The following is a 25,434-nucleotide window of genomic DNA, read 5'->3' on the forward strand; positions in this document are numbered from 1 at the left end:
TCTCCCCTCCTAAAAGGGTTGCAATATTGTTTTTGTCTCATTTTATTCAAATGTAAGGTTTTTCTCCTATTTTTTTCCCCCTTGTCATTGTTGCAAAACTAACTATATTACACAAGTGTCTCAGCTAAAGTTGTGTAGCAGACAGAGATAATTCAAATATTTCCTCCTCTTTCATAAATGCTGGGTTTCCATTACTCTTGGAGCACTGTGTTTGGGACAGCACCGCAGGCACACACACACACACACACGTACACACACAGTCTGGTGGACTACGTGGCACTCTTTGCAAACCCTACAGGGGTGGTGGGGGAGTGGTGCAGGCTCAACCCAGCACACTTTCTACATGCAAGCACGTCATACATCATTAGAAAGCACTCCAATCATCCCAGCAGTGCAGGAATGTGGTGGGAGAAGCAAGTTGTGCGCAGTGATACAGTTATGTCAGCTGCTATTTATGATGTACTGATAATTCCCGGTCTTGAACGCATCACAGACTCTCCTTTGGGTCCTAATGGACAGCAGCTCCACTATGGTATTGGAGGCTTTTGCTTTTTTTTTGTTGCTTTTTTCTCCCTGAACCAATGCCACGCCCTACATGTTAATAATAAAAGCGTTTACAATAATGTCTATATTTTTTAATAACATAAATTAAGAATTGTGGTTCAAAAACAAAAAAACAAAAATTAGGGGTATGTTACTTGAACTAAGCTAAATTATCTGCCAATAGAACAAGAACATTTGGCTTGTCAAGACTTTCCAAAACAAGTAAAATTAGCTAACCTCAATGAACCCAAAAAAATACCTTAAAATAAGTATATTCTCACTAATAACAAGTGCACTTTTTTTGATAGAAAAAAAAAAAAGAGACCTTTTTGCTCAATATGTTGAAAAATATTCTTAAATGAAGTAAATGCTAGTGCCATTATCTTGACATAATGATATGCGCCCGGCATTACATTTCTTGAAACCAGCAAACTTACACTAAAAATTAGTTTATTTTTTCTTAATGGAAAGGCAACAAGGCAACTGCTTGTTAGTCTCGGGGTCTACACTGCAAAAACTGTAATCTAAGTAAGATGAAATATCTCAAATAAGGGTGATATTTGCTTATTTTTTGTCTGATAAGATAATTCTTCTCACTAAGCAGATTTTATGTTAGAGTGTTTTACTTGTTTTAAGTGTTTTGGTCCTAAATGATCTCAGTAAGATATTACAGCTTGTAGCTGAGATTTGATGACCTATATTGAGTAAAACATGCTTGAAACTAGAATATCAACTGTTGCAAAGCTGTGTCATCAACACTCACAAGGTTAAAACTACTTTTTTAAAGTAATAATTTCTTATTTTAAGCATGTAAAAAAAAAAAAAATCATGATTTTGGCACAATTGTGTCTCATAATTAAAACAGATGACAGCCAAATGGACTTTGCTGTTTTATTTTCAATGAAACTAGAGAAAATACGTACTCATATAGTAGTACAGTTAAGGGACAGTACAGTTAAGGGACAGTTAATATTTAAACATTTAAACATGTGACATTTCTAACTATTTTGAACAGAAATAGTTCATGAATATTCAGGTAAATTATTCAAAATGACAATAAAAAAAAATGTGGCTGGGGGCCGGGCTGTATATATATATATATATATATATATATATATATATATATATATATATATATATATATATATATATATATATATATATATATATATATATATATATATATATATATACATACATATAGCGACTAGTACACTGCAAAAAGTCAGTGTTCGAAAACAAGAATAAAAATACAAAAATTTGAGGTATTTTATTTGAACTAAGCAAAATTATCTGCCAATAGAACAATAAAATTTGTCTTGTCAAGACTTTCCAAAACAAGTAAAATTAGTTAACCTCAATGAACCCAAAAATACCTTAAAATAAGTATATCCTTACTAATAACAACTGTACTACTATATGAGTACGTATTTTTGATTGTTTCATTGAAAATAAAACAGCAAAGTCCATTTGGCTGTCATCTGTTTTAATTATGAGACACAATTGTGTCAAAGTCATGATTTTTTTTTTTACATGCTTAAAATAATAAATTATTACTTTAAAAAAAGTAGTTTAAAACTACTTTTTTAAAGTAATATTTTTTTTACTTTATCAACTACTTTAAAAAAGTAGTTTAAAACTACTTTTTTAAAGTAATAATTTCTTACTTCAAGCATGAAAAAAAAAAATCATGACTTTGACACAATTGTGTCTCATAATTATTATTATTACTTTAAAAAAGTAGTTTAAAACTACTTTTTTAAAGTAATAATTTCTTATTTTAAGCATGTAAAAAAAAAAAATCATGACTTTGACACAATTGTGTCTCATAATTAAAACAGATGACAGTCAAATGGACTTTGCTGTTTTATTTTAAATGAAACTAGAGAAAATACGTACTCGTATAGTAGTACACTTGTTATTAGTGAGAATATACTTATTTTAAGGTATTTTTGGGTTCATTGAGGTTAGTTAGTTTTACTTGTTTTGGAAAGTCTTGACAAGCCAAATTTTCTTGTTCTATTGGCAGATAATTTTGCTTAGTTCAAATAAAATACCCCTAATTTTTGTATTTTTTATTCTTGTTTTCGAACACTGACTTTTTCAGTGTACTAGTCGCTATATGTGTATATATATATATATATATATATATATATATATATATATATATATATATACACACACTACCGTTCAAAAGTTTGGGGTCACATTGAAATGTCCTTATTTTTGAAGGAAAAGCACTGTACTTTTCAATGAAGATAACTTTAAACTAGTCTTAACTTTAAAGAAATACACTCTATACATTGCTAATGTGGTAAATGACTATTCTAGCTGCAAATGTCTGGTTTTTGGTGCAATATCTACATAGGTGTATAGAGGCCCATTTCCAGCAACTATCACTCCAGTGTTCTAATGGTACAATGTGTTTGCTGATTGGCTCAGAAGGCTAATTGATGATTAGAAAACCCTTGTGCAATCATGTTCACACATCTGAAAACAGTTTAGCTCGTTACAGAAGCTACAAAACGGACCTTCCTTTGAGCAGATTGAGTTTCTGGAGCATCACATTTGTGGGGTCAATTAAACGCTCAAATTGGCCAGAAAAAGAAAACTTTCATCTGAAACTCGACAGTCTATTCTTGTTCTTAGAAATTAAGGCTATTCCACAAAATTGTTTGGGTGACCCCAAACTTTTGAACGGCCCCGGCCAAATTTTTTTTTATTGTCATTTTGAATAATTTACCTGAATGTGCATGAACTATTTCTGTTCAAAATAGTTATAAATGTCACATGTTTAAATATTAACTGTCCCTTAACTGTACTGTGCCGACTGTACTACTATATGAGTACGTATTTTCTCTAGTTTCATTGAAAATAAAACCGCAAAGTCCATTTGGCTGTCATCTGTTTTAATTATGAGACACAATTTTGTCAAAGTCATGATTTTTTTTGTTCATGCTTGAAATAAGAAATGATTACTTTGAAAAAGTAGTTTTATACTTGTGAGTGTTGATGACACAGCTTTGCAACAGTTGATATTCTAGTTTCAAGCATGTTTTACTCAATATAGGTCATCAAATCTCAGCAACAAGCTGTAATATCTTACTGAGATCATTTAGGACCAAAACACTTAAAACAAGTAAAACACTAACATAAAATCTGCTTAGTGAGAAGAAATATTTTATCAGACAGAAAATAAGCAAACATCACCCTTATTTGAGATATTTCATCTTACTTAGATTTCAGTTTTTGCAGTGAATGTATTGAAATGGCAATGAAGTCCCAATGTTCAAAATAGAACAGACAGCACCATCTAGTGGACATTCTACATTATTGCATGCAAGATTTAAGAACAACAAGTCCTACCTCTTATCTGTATTTGTACACGCTTGTCTTTATATCTGAAACAAGACAAAAACCGAGATATTACAACCTGTTCCTCAAAAATGTACTCAGTCGGCAAATGAATGACGGCAGAATAAAAACATTGAGCCACTCCGGCGTACATTTCACTTTTTATTGAGTGCAGATGAAAAAGATGCAATAAAACAAGCAAAGCTTTCAAGTGGCGCCCACATGTGGTCACGACATAAATAATCATAATACTGGTAAACAAGACAAGCAGCAGCTGTAACAGGAGGGAGGACATGCTTTACAAATGTTTCTGCGCGCGTCATTGTCAGCCGCTGGCGTACACGTGGTGTGGAGGGGAGGGCGGAGACAAGTGGAAGTGTCAGTTGGCGTGGGGGAATCGGAAAGAAAAACCCCACGCCAGAAGCTACACGTTTAGCACGGAGACAGAAAGATGGAAGGGGAGACGAAAGATGATCGATGGGTTTGGCGGCAAGGGCAGAGTGTTGATGCTGAGTGGGCGGGGCCTCTTAGGGCAACTGGCTGTCAGGAATCTGCAGGGAAACAAGCGGTGAAATTTAAGTTAAAGTTAAAGTAGCAATGATTGTCACACACACACTAGGTGTGGCGAAATTATTCTCTGCATTTGACCCATCACCCTTGATCACCACCTGGGAGGTGAGGGGAGCAGTGCGCAGCAGCGGTGGCCGCGCCCGGGAGTCCTATTTGGTGATTTAACCCCCAATTCCAACCTTTGATGCTGAGGGGCTAAGCAGGAAGGTAATGGCTCCCATTTTTATAGACTTTGGTATGACTCGGCCGGGGTTTGAATCTCAGGCGGACACTCTAACCACTAGGCCACTGAAATGACTCCAACTTTAGTGGGGACCATGTGACCATCTTTTCTTTGAACTGTTTTGTGACCAAAAGCAGCGGCGGTTTATGACCCCCGTCCCTTTATAAACAGCTGTTGCCATGTAATCAGGGAAAGTCCAAATAAAAGAGGAGGCGTACAATCTTTGGTCAGAGCGTGGTGGGACACTGTACAAGGGTACAGTGACTACGCGTTTCTCCTCATTGAGCCAAATTGAATTCCGTCTGTTTAATTCCTTGCTTCTTTGTCTGTTTAATAGATGTCATCAGTGTTTGAACCTGACAATATGTCATGTATTTTCTATTCAAATGATATTGTTTACTGGATGAAATGGATAGGATGGGAAGCGACATGAAGGTGTGGGTTTCTTTGATGTATTGTAATGCACTGGAAGATTTTGTAAAAAGCGGAGAGGAAGCAGGACCTGACCCCCCTCCAGGCACCTTTTCTTTGAACTGTTTTGTGACCAAAAGCAGCGGCTGTTTACGACCCCCGTCCCTTTAGAAACAGCTGTTGCCATGTAATCAGGGAAAGTCCAAATAAAAGAGGAGGCGTACAATCTTTGGTCAGAGCATGGTGGGACACTGTCCAAGGGTACAGTGTCTACGCGTTTCTCCTCATTGAGCCAAATTGAATTCCGTCTCTGTTTAATTCCTTGCTTCTTTGTCTGTTTAATAGATGTCATCAGTGTTTGAACCTGACAAATCTTTCATAAATAAATCAATATAAATGATATATATGAATGAAGCAGATCCCCTCCACTTGGTCAATTGAAAAGTAGCTGGCCTGCAGAAAGAGTGTGGGCACCACCTGGTCTATGGGATTATTGCAATGAGATTTTTTTTTTTTTTTACATTCAAATAACAAGAGAGCAAATTCTGTAGTCTAGCAGCTTGTTTTTGACTCATCCTAATATCTGTTTTGTATTAAAAAATCTCCTTTATTATGCTAAATGGACTTTTAGATGATGTTCTAAGAGCAATATGCGTTCCTCGAGCCTGTTGAGGAAAAAGTATCATGTGACACTGTAACTACCTCGTTATCCAGGTCGTCGTCGGGAAACTCCACATCCAGTGTGTCCTGCATGTCAAGAAAGATGTCAGGATTAAAGTCAGTTATATCAGAGGATGTAAATGTGCACTTTAAGAAGGGGATCACTGACCTGTGTCTCATCATCTTCAGGACAGAAACCGTTTTCTGTACAAATAAACCATAACACAGAATGAATTTGGAGTGGAGAAACTCACAGCAAACTAGGACACACATCTGAATGTGCGTGTGGTGTTTGAAAAAACGATGTTCTCACCTAAGAAATCTGTGCAGCGCCTCTCTCGCCACGCTCCCAGGTTGAGCTGCCGCACGTTGGCGCAGCGGACCAGACGGTTTCGACGGTTGATAACGCTGAAGGCGTCTCTGGGGACGGCCGTGATGCCCGTATTGTCGCAGATGATCCTGGACAGAGTGGCGGTGGAGAGGGCGGCTCGCTGTCTGGCGGTGAAAACGCCCGGGTTCTCGTACCACAACCTTTCCAAGAAAAGAGTGTTGGTGTTATGATCCCACGGGACAGTTAGGACTTTGTTATTTATCTTGCTGTGTTTTCTATCATTGCCTTTCTTGGTGCTTTTTATTTTGGCTCGAGCTTGATTCCCCTTATCAATCAATCAATGTTTACTTATATAGCCCTAAATCACGAGTGTCTCAAAGGGCTGCACAAGCCACAACGACATCCTCGGCTCAGATTAGGGGCGATGGACGGCTGAGTAGCAATTATAGAGCAGCAGCTGACCTCCGTAGCTCCCACTCCCTCCCCTCTGTTGCAAGTTTAGTTGATTCTATGTAACTTGTTTTATGTGTGCTTTATTTTATATATTATTATATATTATATATTGTTATATTATATATATATATATATATATAGGGATGGCGTGGCGAAGTTGGTAGAGTGGCCGTGCCAGCAATCGGAGGGTTGCTGGTTACTGGGGTTCAATCCCCACCTTCTACCATCCTAGTCACGTCCGTTGTGTCCTTGGGCAAGACACTTCACCCTTGCTCCTGATGGCTGCTGGTAGCGCCTTGCATGGCAGCTCCCTCCATCAGTGTGTGAATGTGTGTGTGAATGGGTGAATGTGGAAATACTGTCAAAGCGCTTTGAGTACCTTAAAGGTAGAAAAGCGCTATAAAAGTATAACCCATTTATCATTTATTATTTATCATTATATATATTATATTATTTATTTTATATTTAAGTACAGTATTTATCTTTATTTTGACAAAAAATATTTTTGAAATACATTATAATATATTTAGATTTTGATAATATTGAGTTTTAAAAGGTATGCTATTGCATGCAGTACATGATTTGTTATGTCAAAAGGGAAAGAACAAATATATTTAGTAAGAAAAGATTAAGCATTTTATTAACGCATATTATTTCCAGGCTTACGCGGGCCAAATAAAATAATGTGGCGGGCCAGATTTTATTTTGTTATTATTGTTTTTATTTGGCAAATTTTTACTTTTTATTCGACCCCTTTTACCGTATTGCTTTTGCACTATCTTGTTCTGCTCATTCATTGTTTATGTTCTTTGTTTGTTTTTTGTTTTTTGCTCTATGCTTTGGTTCAATTTAAAAGTTGTTGTAAACGTGCTATATAAATAAAGTTGACTTGACTTGACAGATTTGGCCCCTGGGCCTTGAGTTTGACACCTGTGTCTTAGAAGAAAAAAGGTTGGAGATCCCTGGTGTACGGTCAATCATAAGGTTGCGTAAGGGATAATAATGAATACATTTTACGCAATAATAAAAGAAAAATTATTTAGTATGCACTAATTAAAGGGGCAGAGCTTTAAGAGACATTTTAGCTTTTATATTTTATAAGATATATTTTATGTAAGAACCACAATTAATAAATATATTTCAGTGAATAACTTATTGTTCAAATCTGTATATAAATATGTACATAAAGTGTTGTAATTATATTGAAAATGGATGGATGGATGGACGTTTAAAACAAAACTGTTATTATTAATTAGTAAGTATACATTTTTTTAGCCTTTTTAGAGAAAATCATATCATTGTAGTAAATTATGCAAATTACCCGATGATGTCATGGTGACCACGCCCCCACCGCCACAGGTATCTTGGCAGTTTATGGGAAACACTGACTTTTATTCCTACTATTTATCTAGGAGGCTGACCTGTCACCCTGGCGAATCTTCTGGAACTGGTTTGCAATGAGGCAGGCGAACAGAGGACCCACGCGGCCACCGCGGACAAAGGGCTCGGCCACGCCCCCCAACCACACGTCAATGTTGTCAGGCGTCCCGTAGAGTTCCAGCAGCCTGCGGGCCAGGTCGGTGTTGTTCAGGACCTGGGCCAACTGAGCTTGGTTCCTGGGCTGGGACAGGCCACAGGAGCTGCGCCAGGCGTTGTATCCTAAACCACAACGAGGGTATGAGGAACAGGCGGTGAGGACGTCAGTGGGTGGAACGTACCGGGTATGCCGTGGTCTCGCGCCCTCTGCATGTTGAGGGAGCCCAGGTCCAAGGCCAGATGCTGCACAAACTGGAAGAGCCTCTCCCTCAGAGCATCCACCATCATGTTGTCCTGAGTGTTCAGTTTTGCACGTTGACCCACTAAACCACGCAGGAACGAGTCGACGCCGCCTGCATGAAGACAACATAAAAAGAAGGATTTTGTATTATGGACAAGTGATCTACAGGACTGGAGTGCAGGTGTTTGGCCTACCACGTCACGCTAAACAGACGTGTTGATCTGGTTGTGTTAGTTTGTTTTGCAGCTCACCCTCAAATATGATTCTCCAGGGGGTGAAGAAGGCCTTGAACAGGGGGACACTGGGGAACCGAGGGTCCTCTCTGTAGTTTGCACCCAGACGGGCTAAGGTGGGCTGGAGGGCTAAGTGAGCGAAGCGGTAGGCGGCCGTGGCAAAGACGTTGGCGATACTGGGGTCCACGTTGGGGTCGTAACCGGGGTAAGGTCCTAGCACCCTGCGCATGGCTTCATCGCCCACAATGTGTGGCAGGTAATCACGGAACACAAAAACCTGCAAGACATGTTATGGATTTAGGACTTCATCTATGTCACAGGTGTCAAACTCAAGGCCCGGGGGCCAAATCTGGCCCGCCACATTATTTTATGGGGCCTGGAATTAATATGCGTTAATAAAATGCTTAATCTTTTCTTACTAAATATATTTATTTCCCTTTTGACATAAAAAATTATGTACTGCATGCAATTGCATATCTTTTAAAATTCCATAATATCAAAATCAAAATATTATATTATCACGTATTCCAAAAATATTTTTTGTTAAAACAAAGATAAATACTGGACTTATCAATCAAATTTTAAAATTGACAATAGATATTACGGTTAAATTCCGCCAACTAAGTTTGGTTTTTTTTTACCGTAAAATCAACATTGGTACTGTTTTTTTCCATATACAGTAAGACACTAAAACATTAAAAAACAAACAAAAAAAACATTAAAATAAGATTTTACGGTAAAAAAAACAAACTGTTATTGCATGAATTTAAGGCCCAAGCTGTTTGTTTACATGCTTTTTTTTATTTTTGCTTTGCTATTTGGGCTTATTGGACCCTAATTAGAATAAAAACTAAGAATCATCTTTTGATACGATGTAATTAGTCCATAAGTACACAAACGTGTACTTCATGTTTAGTGACATGCTAATTCTTATTTTTACACTTTTTTTCCCTCCAAATTCCATTGTATGTTATACTCTTCTGACACCACCAGATGGCAGTATAAGTGTCCACATATGTGGCCATAAGACCCCAATTCAGTAGTGTACACAATTTTGGAAATAAGAGCTAAAAGGTGTTGTCCACGCATGTGGCCACTAAGCCTTTAGAGGTTAAAACAGTGGTATTGTTTATCCATTTATTAAATTTTTTTATATGCTGTAAAAAAACAACAACAACACTGCTTTTATTGTAAAATTCTGGTGACTGAGCTGCCAGTTTTTAAAGTAAAATGTAATTATTTTTTTTGCAGCTTATGTAAAAAAATATATTAGTAATGTATTATATATATATATACAGTACATGTATATTCATATATTACTCTAAAAGCGGCCCTCTGAGAGCAACCATAACTGCGATGTGGCCCTCAAGGAAAAGGAGTTTGACGCCACTGATCTATGTTTATTTTTTTACCGTAAAATCAACATTGAGACTGTTTTTTTCCATATACAGTAAGACACTAAAACATTAAAAAACAAACAAAAAAACCATTAAAATAACAAGATTTTACGGTAAAAAAACAAACTGTTATTGCATGAATTTAACCGCTTAACCTCTTAAGGCCCAAGCTGTTTGTTTACATGCTTTTTTTTATTTTTGCTTTGCTATTTGGGCTTATTGGACCCTAATTAGAATAAAGACTAAGAATCATCTTTTGATATGATATACTTAGTCCATAAATACACAAACGTGTACTTCATGTTTAGTGACATGCTAATTCTTATTTTTACACTTTTTTTCCTCCAAATTCCATTGTATGTTATACTCTTCTGACACCACTAGATGGCAGTATAAGTGTCCACATAAGACCCCAATTCAGTAGTGTGCACAATTTTGGAAATAAGAGCTAAAAGGTGCTGTCCACGCATGTGGCCACTAAGCCTTTAGAGGTTAAAACAGTGGTATTGTTTTTCCATTTATTCTATTTTTTTATATGCTGTAAAAAAAAAAAAACACTGCTTTTACTGTAAAATTCTGGTGACTGAGCTGCCAGTTTTTAAAGTAAAATGTAATTATTTTTTTTGCAGCTTATGTAAAAAAATATATTGGTAATGTATTATATATATATATATATATATATATATATATATATATATATATATATATACAGTACATGTACATTTGGGGGCGGTATGGCGTAGTGGGTAGAGCAACCGTGCCAGAAACCTGAGGGTTGCAGGTTCGCTCCCCGCCTCTTACCATCCAAAATTGCTGCCGTTGTGTCCTTGGGCAGGACACTTCACCCTTGCCCCCGGTGCCGCTCACACCGGAGAATGAATGATGAATGAATGAGTTGTAAATATGAATGATGGGTTCTCACTTCTCTGTGAAGCGCTTTGAGTGTCTAGAAAAGCGCTATATAAATCTAATCCATTATTATTATTATTATTATGTATATTCATATATTAATCATTGTTAAAAGCGGCCCTCTGAGAGCAACCATAACTGCGATGTGGCCCTCAATGAAAAGGAGTTTGACACCACTGGTCTATGTTTATTTTTTTACCGTAAAATCAACATTGGTACTTATTTTTTTCTATATACAGTAAGACACTACACCATTAAAAAAACATTAAAACAACAAAATTTTACTGTAAAAAAAAATCCTGGCAGCTCTGTTGCATGAATTTTACTGCTAAAAACAGTGGTATTGTTTCTCCATTTATTACATTTTTTTTATAAGCTGTAAAAAACCCAAAACACTGCTTTTACTGTAAAATTCTGGTGACTGAGCTGCCAGTTTTTAAAGTAAAATTGTATTTTATTTTTTTGCAGCTTATGTAGAATAATATATTGTTAATGTAATATATATATACATGTATATTCATATATTATTCATTGTTAAAAGCGGCCCTCTGAGGGCAACCATAACTGCGATGTGGCCCTCAATAAAAAGGAGTTTGACCCCTCTGGTGTATGTTTATTAACGTCTGAAGGGAGTGTGGGTGTCCCACCTGTGTGTACGCGCCCATGATTTTGCGGGCCTCCTCGTAGATGGTCTCGCTGTCATACTGGGGGTTCAGTCTCTTCAGTTGGCGGGCCAGACGGTTGTGTTCACGCAGGAACAAAGTGTGAATCGACGTCAGAGCGACGTTCTCGTCCACGCGGACGTCACCTGTGACACGTGGAATCGTTCAGAGGAGTTGGATGTTGGTACGCTGCTACGCTAAATGTAAGGCTTGTTAAGGATCTATTCAGTTCACAACTTGAGACAAACATTTTTGCAGCACATTCCTGCAAACACTAAAGTGCTCCTGTTGCACAGACACATTGGCATATCCTGGTACCCTTTTAATAAGGGTGGGAATCTTTGGGTGCCTAACGATAAGATCCGATTCTGATTCCTGGGGGGGACGATTTTATTCAACACGATTCTGGATTCAAACCCATTCTCGCAATGTACTATTTTGTATGATCATTTTAATGAAACTTTTTTTAGGACAGGTTAGAAAAGCTATTTCTGGTTGCATGGAGATGGCCAAAGTACACCCTTTTAAAAATAGCTTTTTATTTAAAAATAAAATAAAAATTAATATGTAGTACAGGCCAAAAGTTTGGACACACCTTCTCCTCATACAGTGCGTTTTCTTTATTTTCATGACTATTTACATTGTAGATTTTCACCGAAGGCATCAGAAGGCACCTTATTGCTCTTTTATCCTGCACTACCATGAGCTAATGCAACAACATTTCGTTCTTATCTGTACTGCAAAGTTCAAATGACAATAAAAGGAAGTCTAAGTCTAAGTCTAAATCTAAAACTATGAATGAACACATGTGGAGTTATGTACTTAACAAAAAAAAGGTGAAATAACTGAAAACATGTTTTATATTCTAGTTTCTTCAAAATAGCCACCCTTTGCTCTGATTACTGCTTTGCACACACACCTGTGAAGTGAAAAACATTTCAGGTGTCTACCTCTTGAAGCTTCTTAAAAAGTACTGATTATCTTTTTTCGTTAAAATTTTTTTTATTATTATGTTTATAAAGTCAGGAAATATGTCCCCGGACACATGAGGACTTTGAATATGACCAATGTATGATCCTGTAACTACTTGGTATCGGATCGATACCCAAATGTGTGGTAACATCCACAACTAATGTAAAGTATCCAAACAACAGAAGAATAAGTGATTATTACATTTTAACAGAAGTGTAGATAGAACATGTTGAAACAGAAAGTGAGCAGATATTAACAGTAAATGAACAAGTGGATTAATAATTCATTTTCTACCACTTGTCCTTAATAATAGGTAGATAAATGACACAATATGTTACTGCATACCTCAGCAGACTAATTAGGAGCCTTTGTTTGTTTACTTACTACTATTAAATATATGCTCACTTCCTGTTTCAACATGTTCTATCTACACTTCTGTTAAAATGTAATAATCACGTATTCTTCTGTTGTTTGATACTTTACATTAGTTGTGGATGATACCACACATTTGGGTACCGATTCGATACCAAGTAGTTACAGGATCATGCCATTACTGTACAACTCCTCTCCGGGTGGAAGGGGGGGTACTAGGATGACAGGGGATGCAAAACAATAACAGTGCAATACTTTTTCATAACATGGTCACTACTGCCTAGTTTCTCTTGTTATATTCTTATTTTACTGTTATATATATGAAATTTAATTTTTAATTTTTATTTTTTTCATAAATAAATACAATCATGTGTGCTTACGGACTGTATCCCTGCAGACTGTATTGATTTATATTGATATATAATGTATATATTGTGTTTTTTATGTTGATTTAAAAAATAAAAAATAAAAAAAATAAAAACAATTTTTTTTTTTTTTAATTAACATCGGTCCGGTGGTTGGGGACCCCTGGCCTAGTGGTTAGAGTGTCCGCCCTGAGATGGGTAGGTTGTGAGTTCAAACCCTGGCCGAGTCATACCAAAGACTATAAAAATGGGAGCCATTACCTCCCTGCTTGGCACTCAGCATCAAGGGTTGGAATTGGGGGTTAAATCACCAAAAATGATTCCCGGGCGCGGCCGCCGCTGCTGCTCACTGCTCCCCTCACCTCCCAGGGGGGTGAACAAGGGGATCGGTCAAATGCAGAGGACAAATTTCACCACACCTAGTGTGTGTGTGACAATCATTGGTACTTTAACATTAACTTGAACTTACTACCACAAGACAAGTTGTCTAGTATGTTCACTATTTTATTCGGGGACAAACTTTTCATGTACCCTAAGTATCGAAAAGTATCGAAATGCATTATGGTACCGGTACTAGAGATGTCCGATAATATCGGTCTGCCGATATTATCGGCCGATAAATGCGTTAAAATGTAATATCGGAAATGATCGGTATAGTTTTTTTTAATTATCAGTATCGTTTTGTTTTTTTATTAAATCCACATAAAAAACACAAGATACACTTACAATTAGTGCACCAACCCAACAAACCTCCCTCCCCCATTTACACTCATTCACACAAAAGGGTTGTTTCTTTCTGTTATTAATATTCTGGTTCCTACATTATATATCAATATATATCAATACAGTCTGCAAGGGATACAGTCCGTAAGCACACATGATTGTGTGTGCTGCTGGTCCAGTAATAGTACTAACCTTTAACAGTTAATTTTACAAATTTTTATTAATTACTAGTTTCTATGCAACTGTTTTTATATTGTTTTACTTTCTTTTTTATTCAAGAAAATGTTTTTAATTTATTTATCTTATTTTATTTGATTCATTTTTTTAAAAAGTACCTTATTTTCACCATACCTGGTTGTCCAAATTAGGCATAATGTGTTAATTCCACGACTGTATATATCGGTTGATATCGGTATCGGTTGATATCGGTATTTAAAGAGTTGGACAATATCGGATATCGGCAAAAAGCCATTATCGGACATCCCTAACCGGTACACTATGCTATACTATGCTAAGCAGCGCTGCTCCAGTACGTCTCTATGGCAACTTCTAAAGCTATTTCTAAGATGACTGACCTGCAATGAAACAAGGAACCTCCCTGGCGTTGCTGTCATTGGTGACCCGCCTGCGGGTGGCGCACATGTTGGCCTCCAGACGGTTAAAGGGCAGCAGCTCCCGCCCGTTGTCTCGGAACTCGGTGTTGACGCGCAGAAGCCCGTCGCTGTTGAGGTCGCGGAGATTGAGGGCGAGCTTTTCCTCGGAACCGTACACCTGGCTCAGATCCAGGTAGGCCGTCAGGGCGTTGATCTGCTCGCGCTTGTTGGGCTCCCCTCCGAAGTTGTAGGCTGAGAACCCCGTGCCGCAGACGGGGGCGGATCGAAACGAGGGGATGCAGCTGTCTGGCCCGGTAGGCAACCGCGGGTCACCGGGAGGAATCTGTTGGTCAAGAAGTCCGACGTTAAGAACAGAACATTTTTTATTGACTCTTTGAAGTGGTGGGGGCTGACCGGGATGGGGATGCACGGCTCGGTGCGCTCGCAGCTCTCCTCGCAATTGATGCCGTTGCTGAAGGAGCGGATGCTGGGCGAGAAGGGCGTGAAGGTGATGTCGTGGTCGTTCCACTGACCGAACAAGGTCACCATGTGGGAGAACTCTCCGTCACTGACCACACCCGCGTCCGTGGTGCTCAGGATGTTGTTGGACACCAGTCGAACCTGAGAAGGTGGGACGGGGTTCAGATTGGAAGTGGGATTATTACGAGGCGTGGCGAGGGACAAGTACCAGCGGGAGAAGGAAGTTGTTGAAGGTTCGGTTGGGTTGCCCGCCTTTGGGCTGCGAGATGCCATCGTCATATTCTGCAGGCAGCCAGCGGGCAAAGGGGGTGTTAGAAGCTCCTTGGCGGGGTTTATTTCTGCAAGAAAAAAACCACAACGTTAGAATTGGCGTTTAGAAACGCCGCTTGAGAAACCCTAAAGGAAGTGTATACATTCTGCGGCGTATGGCCCAAGGTGCATTACACATACAACCATTTTCAACACTTTAGCCCAGACCTGGGCCACATGCGACCCGTTAAGCTTTTGAATCTGGCCCGCCGGACATTCCCAAATCATTTTTTTAGATCTTTAAGATGGAAAGTGTAGCTGCCATTATGATGTGCAGTCATGTTTTCTAATGTCTTCAACTATACAAAGTATTTCAATGGTTGGAATCTGCACTTTTGCATGATATACTAGTTACTCTGGTAATCTAATTAGTTACTATGGTCCTCTAATTAGTTACTATGGTCATCTAAGTCACAGCAGCTCAGACGAGGCACCAAGCAGTGTGGGTGGGGAGCGTTTCCAGAGTGTCCACTTGAAATGCGGGTGTCAGGGAAAGACGCGGAAGGAGATTTTTACAACAAAGTTCTAAAGCTTAGTGATGTATCACATATATCAGATTGTATGTTGTTTTTTTTACCCTTCGCATTCATATTTCGCTGTGTTTGTTGCATTTTTGTTGCCTTTTGCTTGATTGTAAAATATGTGGATGGAGAGAGGGTGTGATGTTCATATGTTGTCAATATTCAGTGTTTTATCCATCATAGTTAATATTGTAAATCCCACATTCTTTATTTTCATGTACATTCTGGGTGTCTCATTCAGTAAAAAAAAAATTGAAATTCCATTCTGTTTTTTAAGGTGGTCTGTCATAATGTTTTTAGCTTTCAATCAGTGAGGTTTTGTATTAGTGTTCCGAAAAATAGATATACAGACAACATTTTTTCTCTAAATTTGGCCCCCGAGTCAAAATAATTGCCCAGGCCTCCTTTAGCCAGACTAGAGCCATTTGTTTTGTTTTAGGGTGTGACGTTCATATGTTGTCAATATTCAGTGTTTTATCCTTCATAGTTAATATTGTAAATCCCACATTCTTTATTTTCATGCACATTCTGGGTGTCTCATTCAGTAAAAATTTTTTAAATTCTATTCTGTTTTTTAAGGTGGTCTGTCATAATGTTTTTAGCTTTCAATCAGACATTATTGTGAGGTTTTGTATTAGTGTTCCTAAAAATAGATATACAGACAACATTTTTTCTCTAAATTTGGCCCCCAAGTCAAAATAATTGCCCAGGCCTCCTTTAGCCAGACTAGAGCCGTTTTGTTTTGTTTTGTTTTAGTGGGCTGACCAGGACTTCTTGTATAGGCATAAATAAGTTGTATAAGTGTCGGACCAGGCGTTGTCTTTTTTTGTTTGACTAATTAAAAATAACTGGATTGAATAAAATAAAAATAAATACAAATGAATAAATACAAAAATTAAAAATAATACAAATAAATACAAATAGATCATTTTAAAAAGGTCAATTTAAAATATTTTTTTAGCCATTTTGTTTTGTTTTGTTTTGTTTTAGTGGGCTGACCAGGGGCCGTACTTATCAAGCTTCTTAGAGTGCCATTTTACACTTAAGTCCTGAGAATTTGCGAAATTTAGTCCTACTCTCAAACTTAAGAATAAAAGCTTTTTATCAACGTTCTTAAGTCTAAGAATCACTCCTACTCTCCACGATATTTAAGAGACCTTCAGAGGTGTCTTAAGTGGTTAGGAGTTGCCAGCAGGGGATGGCACTGAGGCGAGAGAGACGTGCGCGAACGTTCAGGGAACGGAACAATGTTTTTTTTTTTTTGATGACGAGCAGCTGATCAAACGGTATCGTTTAGACAGAGCGGATATTATTTTTGTCACAGATTTAATACTTTTCGATTCCTTGTTGATTTCTGCATGTGTCTGCAGTGGGCTAGTATATATAGAGCCACCCACACCAGTTTCAAATTAGTTGCCTAATTAATGAATTGGAAAGAAAATGTTATGACAGTAGCGTATGTGTGTGGCTGTGAGGTGAGTGACGTCAGTGAGTGTGTGGGCGATAGAAGAGAGGGAGCGGTAGCGTGAGTGCCGGCGGGGACTAGTTTGTTTTGTATTATTTTGTAGTTTATTGTCAAAATATGCACTCCCATTGTCCACTTAAATATTTCCAAGATATTTCTTTATTCTTAGACAACGGATTCCCTTCCGTGATTGGTCATTTCTATGGACACAGAAATGACGTCACCTAAAATTCCGTTTACGGCACATAGTAATGTCGTAATTCAGCTCTGAGTGTGACACTTAAGATTCAGTCCTACACTTCGCTGAAAGTGTGAGTAAGACGCTTGATAACTAACTTTTAAGTGCAGCTTTCAGCGAAGAATTTATTTACTCTTAAGTCAACTCTTAGCAGACTTCTTAGGAGTAATTCTAAGAAGCTTGATAAGTACGGCCCAGGACTTCTTGTATGTCAGACCAGGAGTTGTCTTTTTTTTTTTAGACTAATTAAAAAGACCTGGATTAAATAAAATACAAATAAATACAAATGAGCAAAAATAAACAAAAATGTATAAAAAATAAATACAAATAGATTATTTTAAAAATATTAATTTAACGTCTTCTTTTTCTTTTAAATAAAATACAAAATAAAAATAAACATAAAAAACAAGCAAAACATACATAATAATAAATAAACATAAAAATAGAAGGAACACAACTAAAGCCAAACACAGTCACCTCTGAAGTTGTCCAAAGCCTCCCTCCTTTTCATTTTAGGACAGCAAGAATATGTGTTACTACTGTTCAGTTTCAGATCAGTTCTTTAGGAACATGCATACAATACAATGTCACGCATCACATATTTCCAGTTGTTTCATTACAGCACGTCCTAAAAAGGAGTAGGAAGAAGCTGATCTTATTTAATCCGACCCCTTTTTAATACCATAGCAATTATATCCCATTTCCTTGTTGTCTGTAACAGAACAGTGAATAAATTAATAAATATACCATAGTAAGTAAACAAATATCAAATACATAAATAATCTTTATCTAAAAAAGGGTTCAAGATGTTCATCATAATTCTTGTTCTGTGTACTTTGTGAACACTTGTAGTTTGAACAGTCTCTTAAACTGAATCATATTGCTGCTTTGTTGGATTTCTTTGGTAATGCGTTCCATAATTTAATTCCACATACTGATATGCTAAAGCAGTGTTTTTCAACCTTTTCTGAGCCAAGGCACATTTTTTTCATTGAAAAAATCTCGAGGCACACCCCCAGCAGAAAACATTAAAAAATGAAATTCAACAGCCGATATTGACAGTAAAAAGTTGTTCTCGCAATTCTTGGATATGACTTCAAACCATAACCAAGCTTGCATCACTATAGCTCTTGTCTCAAAGTAGGTGTACTGTCACCACCTGTCACATCACGCCCTGATTTATTTGGACTTTTTTGCTGTTTTTCTGTGTGTAGTGTTTAAGTTCTTGTCTTGCGTTCCTATTTTGTTGTTGATTGTCATGTACGGATGTACTTTGTGGACGCCGTCTGCTGCCCCACACGCTGTAAGTCTTTGCTGTCGTCCAGCATTCTGTTTTTGTTTACTTTGCAGCCAGTTCAGTTTTAGCTTCGTTTTGCATAGCCTTCCCTAAGCTTCAATGCCTTTTCTTAGCGGCACTTGCCTTTTGTTTATTTTTGGTTTAAGCATTAGACACCTTTTTACCTGCACGCTGCCTCCCGCTGTCGTCTGCATATTGTGATCACGACAAACCATGTTCCTGACATCTACAAAGCAATTAGCTACCCGCTGCCACCTACTGATATGGAAGAGTATTAGACGGTAACTCTTTGCAGTGTATATAGCTAGAATTCACTGAAAGTCAAGTATTTATTTTATTTTATATATATATATATATATATATATATATATATATATATATATATATATATATATATATATATATATATATATACAGTATATATATATATATATATATATATATATATATATATATATATATATATATATATATATATATATATATATATATATATACAGTATATATATATATATATATATATATATGAAATACTTGAATTTCAGTGAATTCTAGCTATAAATATACCCCCCCCCCCCCCCCCCCCCCCCCCCATCTCCCGAATTCGGAGGTCTCAAGGTTGGCAAGTATGGCCGCGGCACAGTGGTTGAAAAACACTGTGCTAAAGGTTTTAAGTGTTGTATGTGCATACAAATGTTTGAAATGAGATTTTCCTCAAAGGTTATATATTTCTCCTGTAATGGAGGACAAAGTAAAGACTCACAGGTTGTTGCACACGCTTGTAATTGTGCGATAGGTGTTGATGTTGGGCACGGTGTTGCACTGCGGCTCCCTGACTCGAGCGGAACATCCTGTTATCATGCTCAGCACCTGCAGATCCTCCGCAGAGAGCAAGTCTGAAAGGACAAACGACAGAAGCGGTTAGTTGTCAAACCTGCTATGACCACCAGGGGCCCGCTGCACGCGTCTGACCTGTCGCATTGAGGGAGCGCTTATGGATGCGGTGCACCCGCTCCTGCACGAGGCGCAGGGTCTGCTCCATGTAGTCGGCGGCCCTCACAGAGGAGCGCGTCTCTCCCCGAGGCTGCTTCAGCAGGCGCAGAGCGTCGTGAGGACTCACCACGTCCTTGCGCACCCTCCTCAGACTCCTTCAGGACAAGAAGGCGACACGGCAGATTTAAAATGTCCTTGTGGAGGCTCTGCCACACTTGTTTAACTTCCACCAAGGTTTTGATCGCTGTTTGATTATTAGAAACTAAATGAGTTGGCTACCACAATACACATAAATGGTTTTCTTTGTCTGTCAGTTAATTAACAAGATAGCGAAACATTTTTTCACCAAAAAACCTTTTGTTGGTTAATATGATTACACAAAAGGCTTTCCAACCGTCGTTTGGAGACACAATTACTCAAAATATTGCCGAAGCACACTTTTTTTTTTAGTTTGTTAGTTACAAAAAGGCTTTCCTCCTCGTTAGTTAATGGGTTTAAACCACACATTAAGCCCTTCCTTAGTTAGATAGTTCACATGATTATACAGAACATACATTAGTTAGTTACCACAATACACTACTGAACTCATATTGGGTGATTTGATAACAGGATAACAGTTTAACCAATGTTAGTTAGATAGTTAGTTCAATTTAGTTACCATGACCAACCAAAACACAAAACCAATTTTAATTATGTAACATTAAGATATTAATATTTGGTCAATTTGACAAAATATTAGGAACATAATAAAACATTTATGACATTTTTGAGTTTGTGTTTATTTGGAACATGCATGCATACAACAAATTTCCAGTTTCTCTATTCAACATGCTCGAAAAGGAGTAGGAAGAAACTCAGTTTATTTAATCCTACCCCTTTTCCCTTACATTAGCAGCTGCAAAAACCTTTGTTCACTTCCTGTTCTCAATTTATTCACGATATACTCCATAACTAATAACATTAAAAATAAATAAATAATAATTAGTGAAGTAAGTTATATTTCATATGGTGTGATGAGTAAGATTATCTAGAAAATGAATGGATGGATGAAATAAATTCAGATTGTTTATCGTGGTTCTTCTGCTTTGTACTTTGTAAACACTTAAAGTTTGAAGAGTTACTTGAAGTGGATCATATTAGTACATTGTTTGATTTCTTTACTTAATTCCATAATTTAATTACACACACACTGAAAACATGTTTTCTATTCTAGTTTCTTCAAAATAGCCACCCTTTGCTCTGATTACTGCTTTGCACACTCTTGGCATTCTCTCGATGAGCTTCAAGCACACCTGTGAAGTGAAATCCAGTTCGGGTGACTACCTCTTGACGCTCATCGAGAGAATGCCAAGAGTGTGCAAAGCACTTATCAGAGCAAAGGGTGGCTATTTTGAAGAAACTAGAATATAAAACATGTTTTCAGTTATTTCACCGTTTTTTTGTTAAGTACATAACTCAACATGTGTTCATTCATAGTTTTGATGTGACAATCTACAATGTAAATAGTCATGAAAATAAAGAAAATGCATTGAATGAGAAGGTGTGTCCAAACTTTTGGCCTGTTCTGTATATATACTTTTTTTTTTTTTTTTTAAATCGATTTAAAAAAATTATGAATTGATTTAGAATCGGGATGAACAACAATCGCGATTCAGATGTGAATCGATTTTCTTGCGCACCCCTAAATTTCAACCTTGCTAGTAAACAAAAGAACACTGGGGTCCAAAGTTCCGGTTCACATAATTGAGGCGTAACTCACGGCACTTATTAAAGTCCTCGGTTTTTTGGCAGTTACACACTGCAAAAAGTCAGTGTTCAAAAACAAGAAAAAAAATACAAAAATGAGGGGTATTTTACTTGAACTAAGGAAAATTATCTGCCAAAAGAACAAGAAAATTTGGCTTGTCAAGACTTTCCAAAACAAGTAAAATTATCTAACCTCAATGAACCCAAAAATACCTTAAAATAAGTATATTCTCACTTATAACAAGTGCACTTTTCTTGGTAGGAAAAAGAAAAAAAAGACATTTTTTCTCAATATGTTGAAAAATATTCTTAAATGAAGTAAATGCTAGTGCCATTATCTTGACATAATGATATGCGCCCGGCATTACATTTCTTGAAACCAGCAAACTTATACTAAAAAGTAGTTTATTGTTCTTAATGGAAAGGCAACAAGGCAACCGCTTGTTAGTCTCGGGCTCTCCTAGCCGCTCAGGCAAATCATATTGTCTAAAAATGCATTTTTCCATCGATAACATGACATCATCGCGCCAAGTGCGTGCTTTTTCAGTCAATTAGTGCGCGAGGAATATATATATATATATATATATATATATATATATATATATATATATATATATATATATATATATATATATATATATATATATATATATATATATATATATATTTATAAATATATATATATATATATTTATAAATATATATATATATATATATATATATATATATAATAAATAAATAAATATATATATATATATATATATTTATAAATATATATTTATTTATATATATATATATATTTATTTATATATATATATATATATATATATATATATATATATATATATATACAGCCCGGCCCCCAGGCCAATTTTTTTTTTATTGTAATTTTGAATAATTTACCTGAATGTGCATGAACTATTTCTGCTCAAAATTGTTTGAAATGTCACATGTTAAATGTTTAAATATTAACTGTCCGTTTACTGTACTGTGCCAACTGTACTACTATATGAGTACGTATTTTCTCTAGTTTCATTGAAAATAAAACCGCAACGTCCATTTGGCTGTCATCTGTTTTAATTATGAGACACAATTGTGTCAAAGTCATGATTTTTTTTTTCATGCTTGAAGTAAGAAATTATTACTTTGAAAAAGCAGTTTTATACTTGTGAGTGTTGATGACACAGCTTTGCATCAGTTGATATTCTAGTTTCAAGCATGTTTTACTCAATATAGGTCATCAAATCTCAGCAACAAGCTGTAAAATCTTACTGAGATAATATAGGACCAAAACACTTAAAACAAGTAAAACACTCTAACATAAAATCTGCTTAATGAGAAGAATGATCTTATCAGACAGAAAATAAACAAACATCACCCTTATTTGAGATATTTAATCTTACTTAGATTACAGTTTTTGCAGTGTGTCCGTGCGTGCGTATGTGATAATGGGAGATATGGGTCACAGAGGTATTTGTTTTTAACTTTTTAAAGCACTTTGCATTGCATTTCTTTTATGTATGAAAATCGCTTTATAAATAAAGTTTGATTGATTGATTGATTGATTGATTGATTGATTAAGAGCAATGCTTGGCTGCCCGATAACCAAAACACTACATGTAACCCACGGGAAGATTTTGGTGAAAATTTCCGTCAAAACCCCGAGACATATGAAACGTGGGCGTTTAAAAACGTGTTCATAGAACACACATGATTTTTTTTGTAGTGAAGCATGTTTGCCATTATTACCGTATTTTCCGCACTATAAGGCGCACCTAAAAACCTCCAATTTTCTCAAAAGCTGAACGTGCGCCTTATAATCCGGTGCGCCTTATATATGGACCAATATTGAGCCACAACAGGTCTCGCGACTACGGGACGCATAACGTAACCCCAGTCTCTACTGTAGCGTCTATTCTATGCGCCTTATAATGCAGTGCGCCTTATATATGAACAAAGTTTTAAAATAGGCCATTCATTGAAGGTGCGCCTTATAATCCGGTGCGCCTTATAGTGCGGAAAATACGGTACCCTATTCAGATTTTTTTGGTTAAATATAGGGATGTCCGATAATGGCTTTTTGCCGATATCCGATATGCCGATATTGTCCAACTCTTTAATTACCGATACCGATATCAACCGATACCGATATCAACCGATATATACAGTCGTGGAATTAACACATTATTATGCCTAATTTGGACAACTAGGTATGGTGAAGATAAGGTACTTTTAAAAAAAACGAATCAAATAAAATAAGGTAAATAAATTAAAAACATTTTCTTGAATAAAAAAGGAAGTAAAACAATATAAAAACAGTTACATAGAAACTAGTAATTAATGAAAATTTGTAAAATTAACTGTTAAAGGTTAGTACTATTAGTGGAGCAGCAGCACGCACAATCATGTGTGCTTACGGACTGTATCCCTTGCAGACTGTATTGATATATAATGTAGGAACCAGAATATTAATAACAGAAAGAAACAATACTTTTGTGTGAATGAGTGTGAATGAGTGTAAATGGGGGAGGGAGGTTTTTTGGGTTGGTGCACTAATTGTGAGTGTATCTTGTGTTTTTTTATGTGGATTTAATAAAAAAACAAAAAAAATAATAATTAAAAAAAAACAAAAAAAAACGATACTGATAATAAAAAAAACGATACCGATAATTTCCGATATTACATTTTAACGCATTTATTGGCCGATAATATCGGCAGACCGATATTATCGGACATCTCTAGTTAAATACGATCTTTTAATGCGGCCGCTTACGTTTACAACAGTTGATATTCTAGTTTCAAGCATGTTTTACTCAATATAGGTCATCAAATCTCAGCAACGAGCTGTAATATCTTACTGAGATCATTTAGGACCAAAACACTCGAAACAAGTAAAACACTCTAACATAAAATCCGCTTGGTGAGAAGAATTATCTTATCAGACAGAAAATAAGCAAACATCACCCTTATTTGTGATATTTCATCTTACTTAGATTTCAGTTTTTGCAGTGCACGGTTTAAAAAATATGTGAGAGGTTCACACTTGTGGCAGCGGATTGTTAAAAACATTAGAGTGCTGTCACAGAGATCATCTTTGACCAGCTTTTTCCTGCTAAAGGTGCCTAAAAACAGCAGAGCGCTCCTGCAAATGACGAAATAAATGAACCCAAATCAAATGTCCACTGCACAAGTTGCTGAGCCTTGGCAGAGGTTTTGACCACTGGTAAAGACAAATGTAGAAAACTCACTCTGCTCTGGAGTACGTGTAGGCGTCATCCACAATCTGCTTGGCCTCCTCAAAGCAGCGTTGAAGGAAAGCGCTTCCGAGATGTTCTAGAAGGAAGAAAAATAACGATATTTCAGGAGGAAAAAAAAACCAAATGTGTGTGAGTGCAGATGTTACCTGCTGGTTTGAAGTGCGCAGGCACCAGGCAGAAGCCCAGCAGGAGGAGGACAGAAGGTCGCATCTCTGAAAGCAACAACAATTTCACTCAATTTGTCATCAGCAGGGAATCAGTAATAGTTGTTGACATCAACTGTCAGCTGTCTGGGAATGCATCCACGCTGCCTTATGGTGGCCCTCTTTTTATTTGGCGCCTTACATAGGCCTCGCCCTCAAAATTACCCACGAGGGGAAGCTGTTGTCAGTAAACAGCCAAGTTCCTTGTTCCTCGTTCCCATGACGAAAAGTTGTTCCATTCCTTTCATCATTACCGTACTCTAGGTCACACTAATTATTAATTGCCAGGGCTTCCTGTGGTGACACTGGTGTGTGCAAATAATTATAATTGCTATGTTATAATTGCGCACATGCTGATGTTGAAGAGAAAAGCACCG

The 25,434-nt window shown here is 36.8% G+C and overlaps 1 protein-coding gene across 1 annotated transcript; it reads right to left on the reverse strand.

Annotated features, from left to right (window-relative positions):
• Positions 1-4,046: 4,046 nt before the first annotated feature.
• On the reverse strand, positions 4,047-25,168 carry LOC133638899 (eosinophil peroxidase-like). Its single transcript, XM_062031931.1, has 15 exons — positions 25,001-25,168; positions 24,846-24,930; positions 19,831-20,006; positions 19,622-19,754; positions 15,237-15,366; positions 14,963-15,169; positions 14,531-14,891; positions 11,509-11,669; positions 8,574-8,832; positions 8,264-8,434; positions 7,967-8,204; positions 6,075-6,292; positions 5,931-5,965; positions 5,804-5,848; positions 4,047-4,448 (listed from the first exon to the last, which is right to left on the reverse strand). The coding sequence occupies exons 1-15, from the start codon at positions 25,062-25,064 to the stop codon at positions 4,425-4,427; spliced, it is 2,307 nt and encodes a 768-aa protein (XP_061887915.1). The 5' UTR covers positions 25,065-25,168; the 3' UTR covers positions 4,047-4,424.
• Positions 25,169-25,434: the final 266 nt, after the last annotated feature.

The sequence above is a fragment of the Entelurus aequoreus genome, linkage group LG21 (assembly GCF_033978785.1).
Source record: "Entelurus aequoreus isolate RoL-2023_Sb linkage group LG21, RoL_Eaeq_v1.1, whole genome shotgun sequence".
Lineage (NCBI taxonomy): Eukaryota > Metazoa > Chordata > Actinopteri > Syngnathiformes > Syngnathidae > Entelurus > Entelurus aequoreus.

What these genes read in the sequence shown, in the direction of transcription:
- LOC133638899 (XM_062031931.1), bottom strand. Translation starts at nt 25,064, where the DNA reads ATGCGACCTTCTGTCCTCCTCCTGCTGGGCTTCTGCCTGGTGCCTGCG. An exon ending in TGCGCACTTCAAACCAGCAG is followed by an intron (nt 24,931 to 25,000) that starts GTAACATCTGCA and finishes TCTTCCTTCTAG; the next exon opens with AACATCTCGGAAGCGCTTTC. An exon ending in ACGACGACCTGGATAACGAG is followed by an intron (nt 4,449 to 5,803) that starts GTAGTTACAGTG and finishes GTTTCCCTGCAG; the next exon opens with ATTCCTGACAGCCAGTTGCC.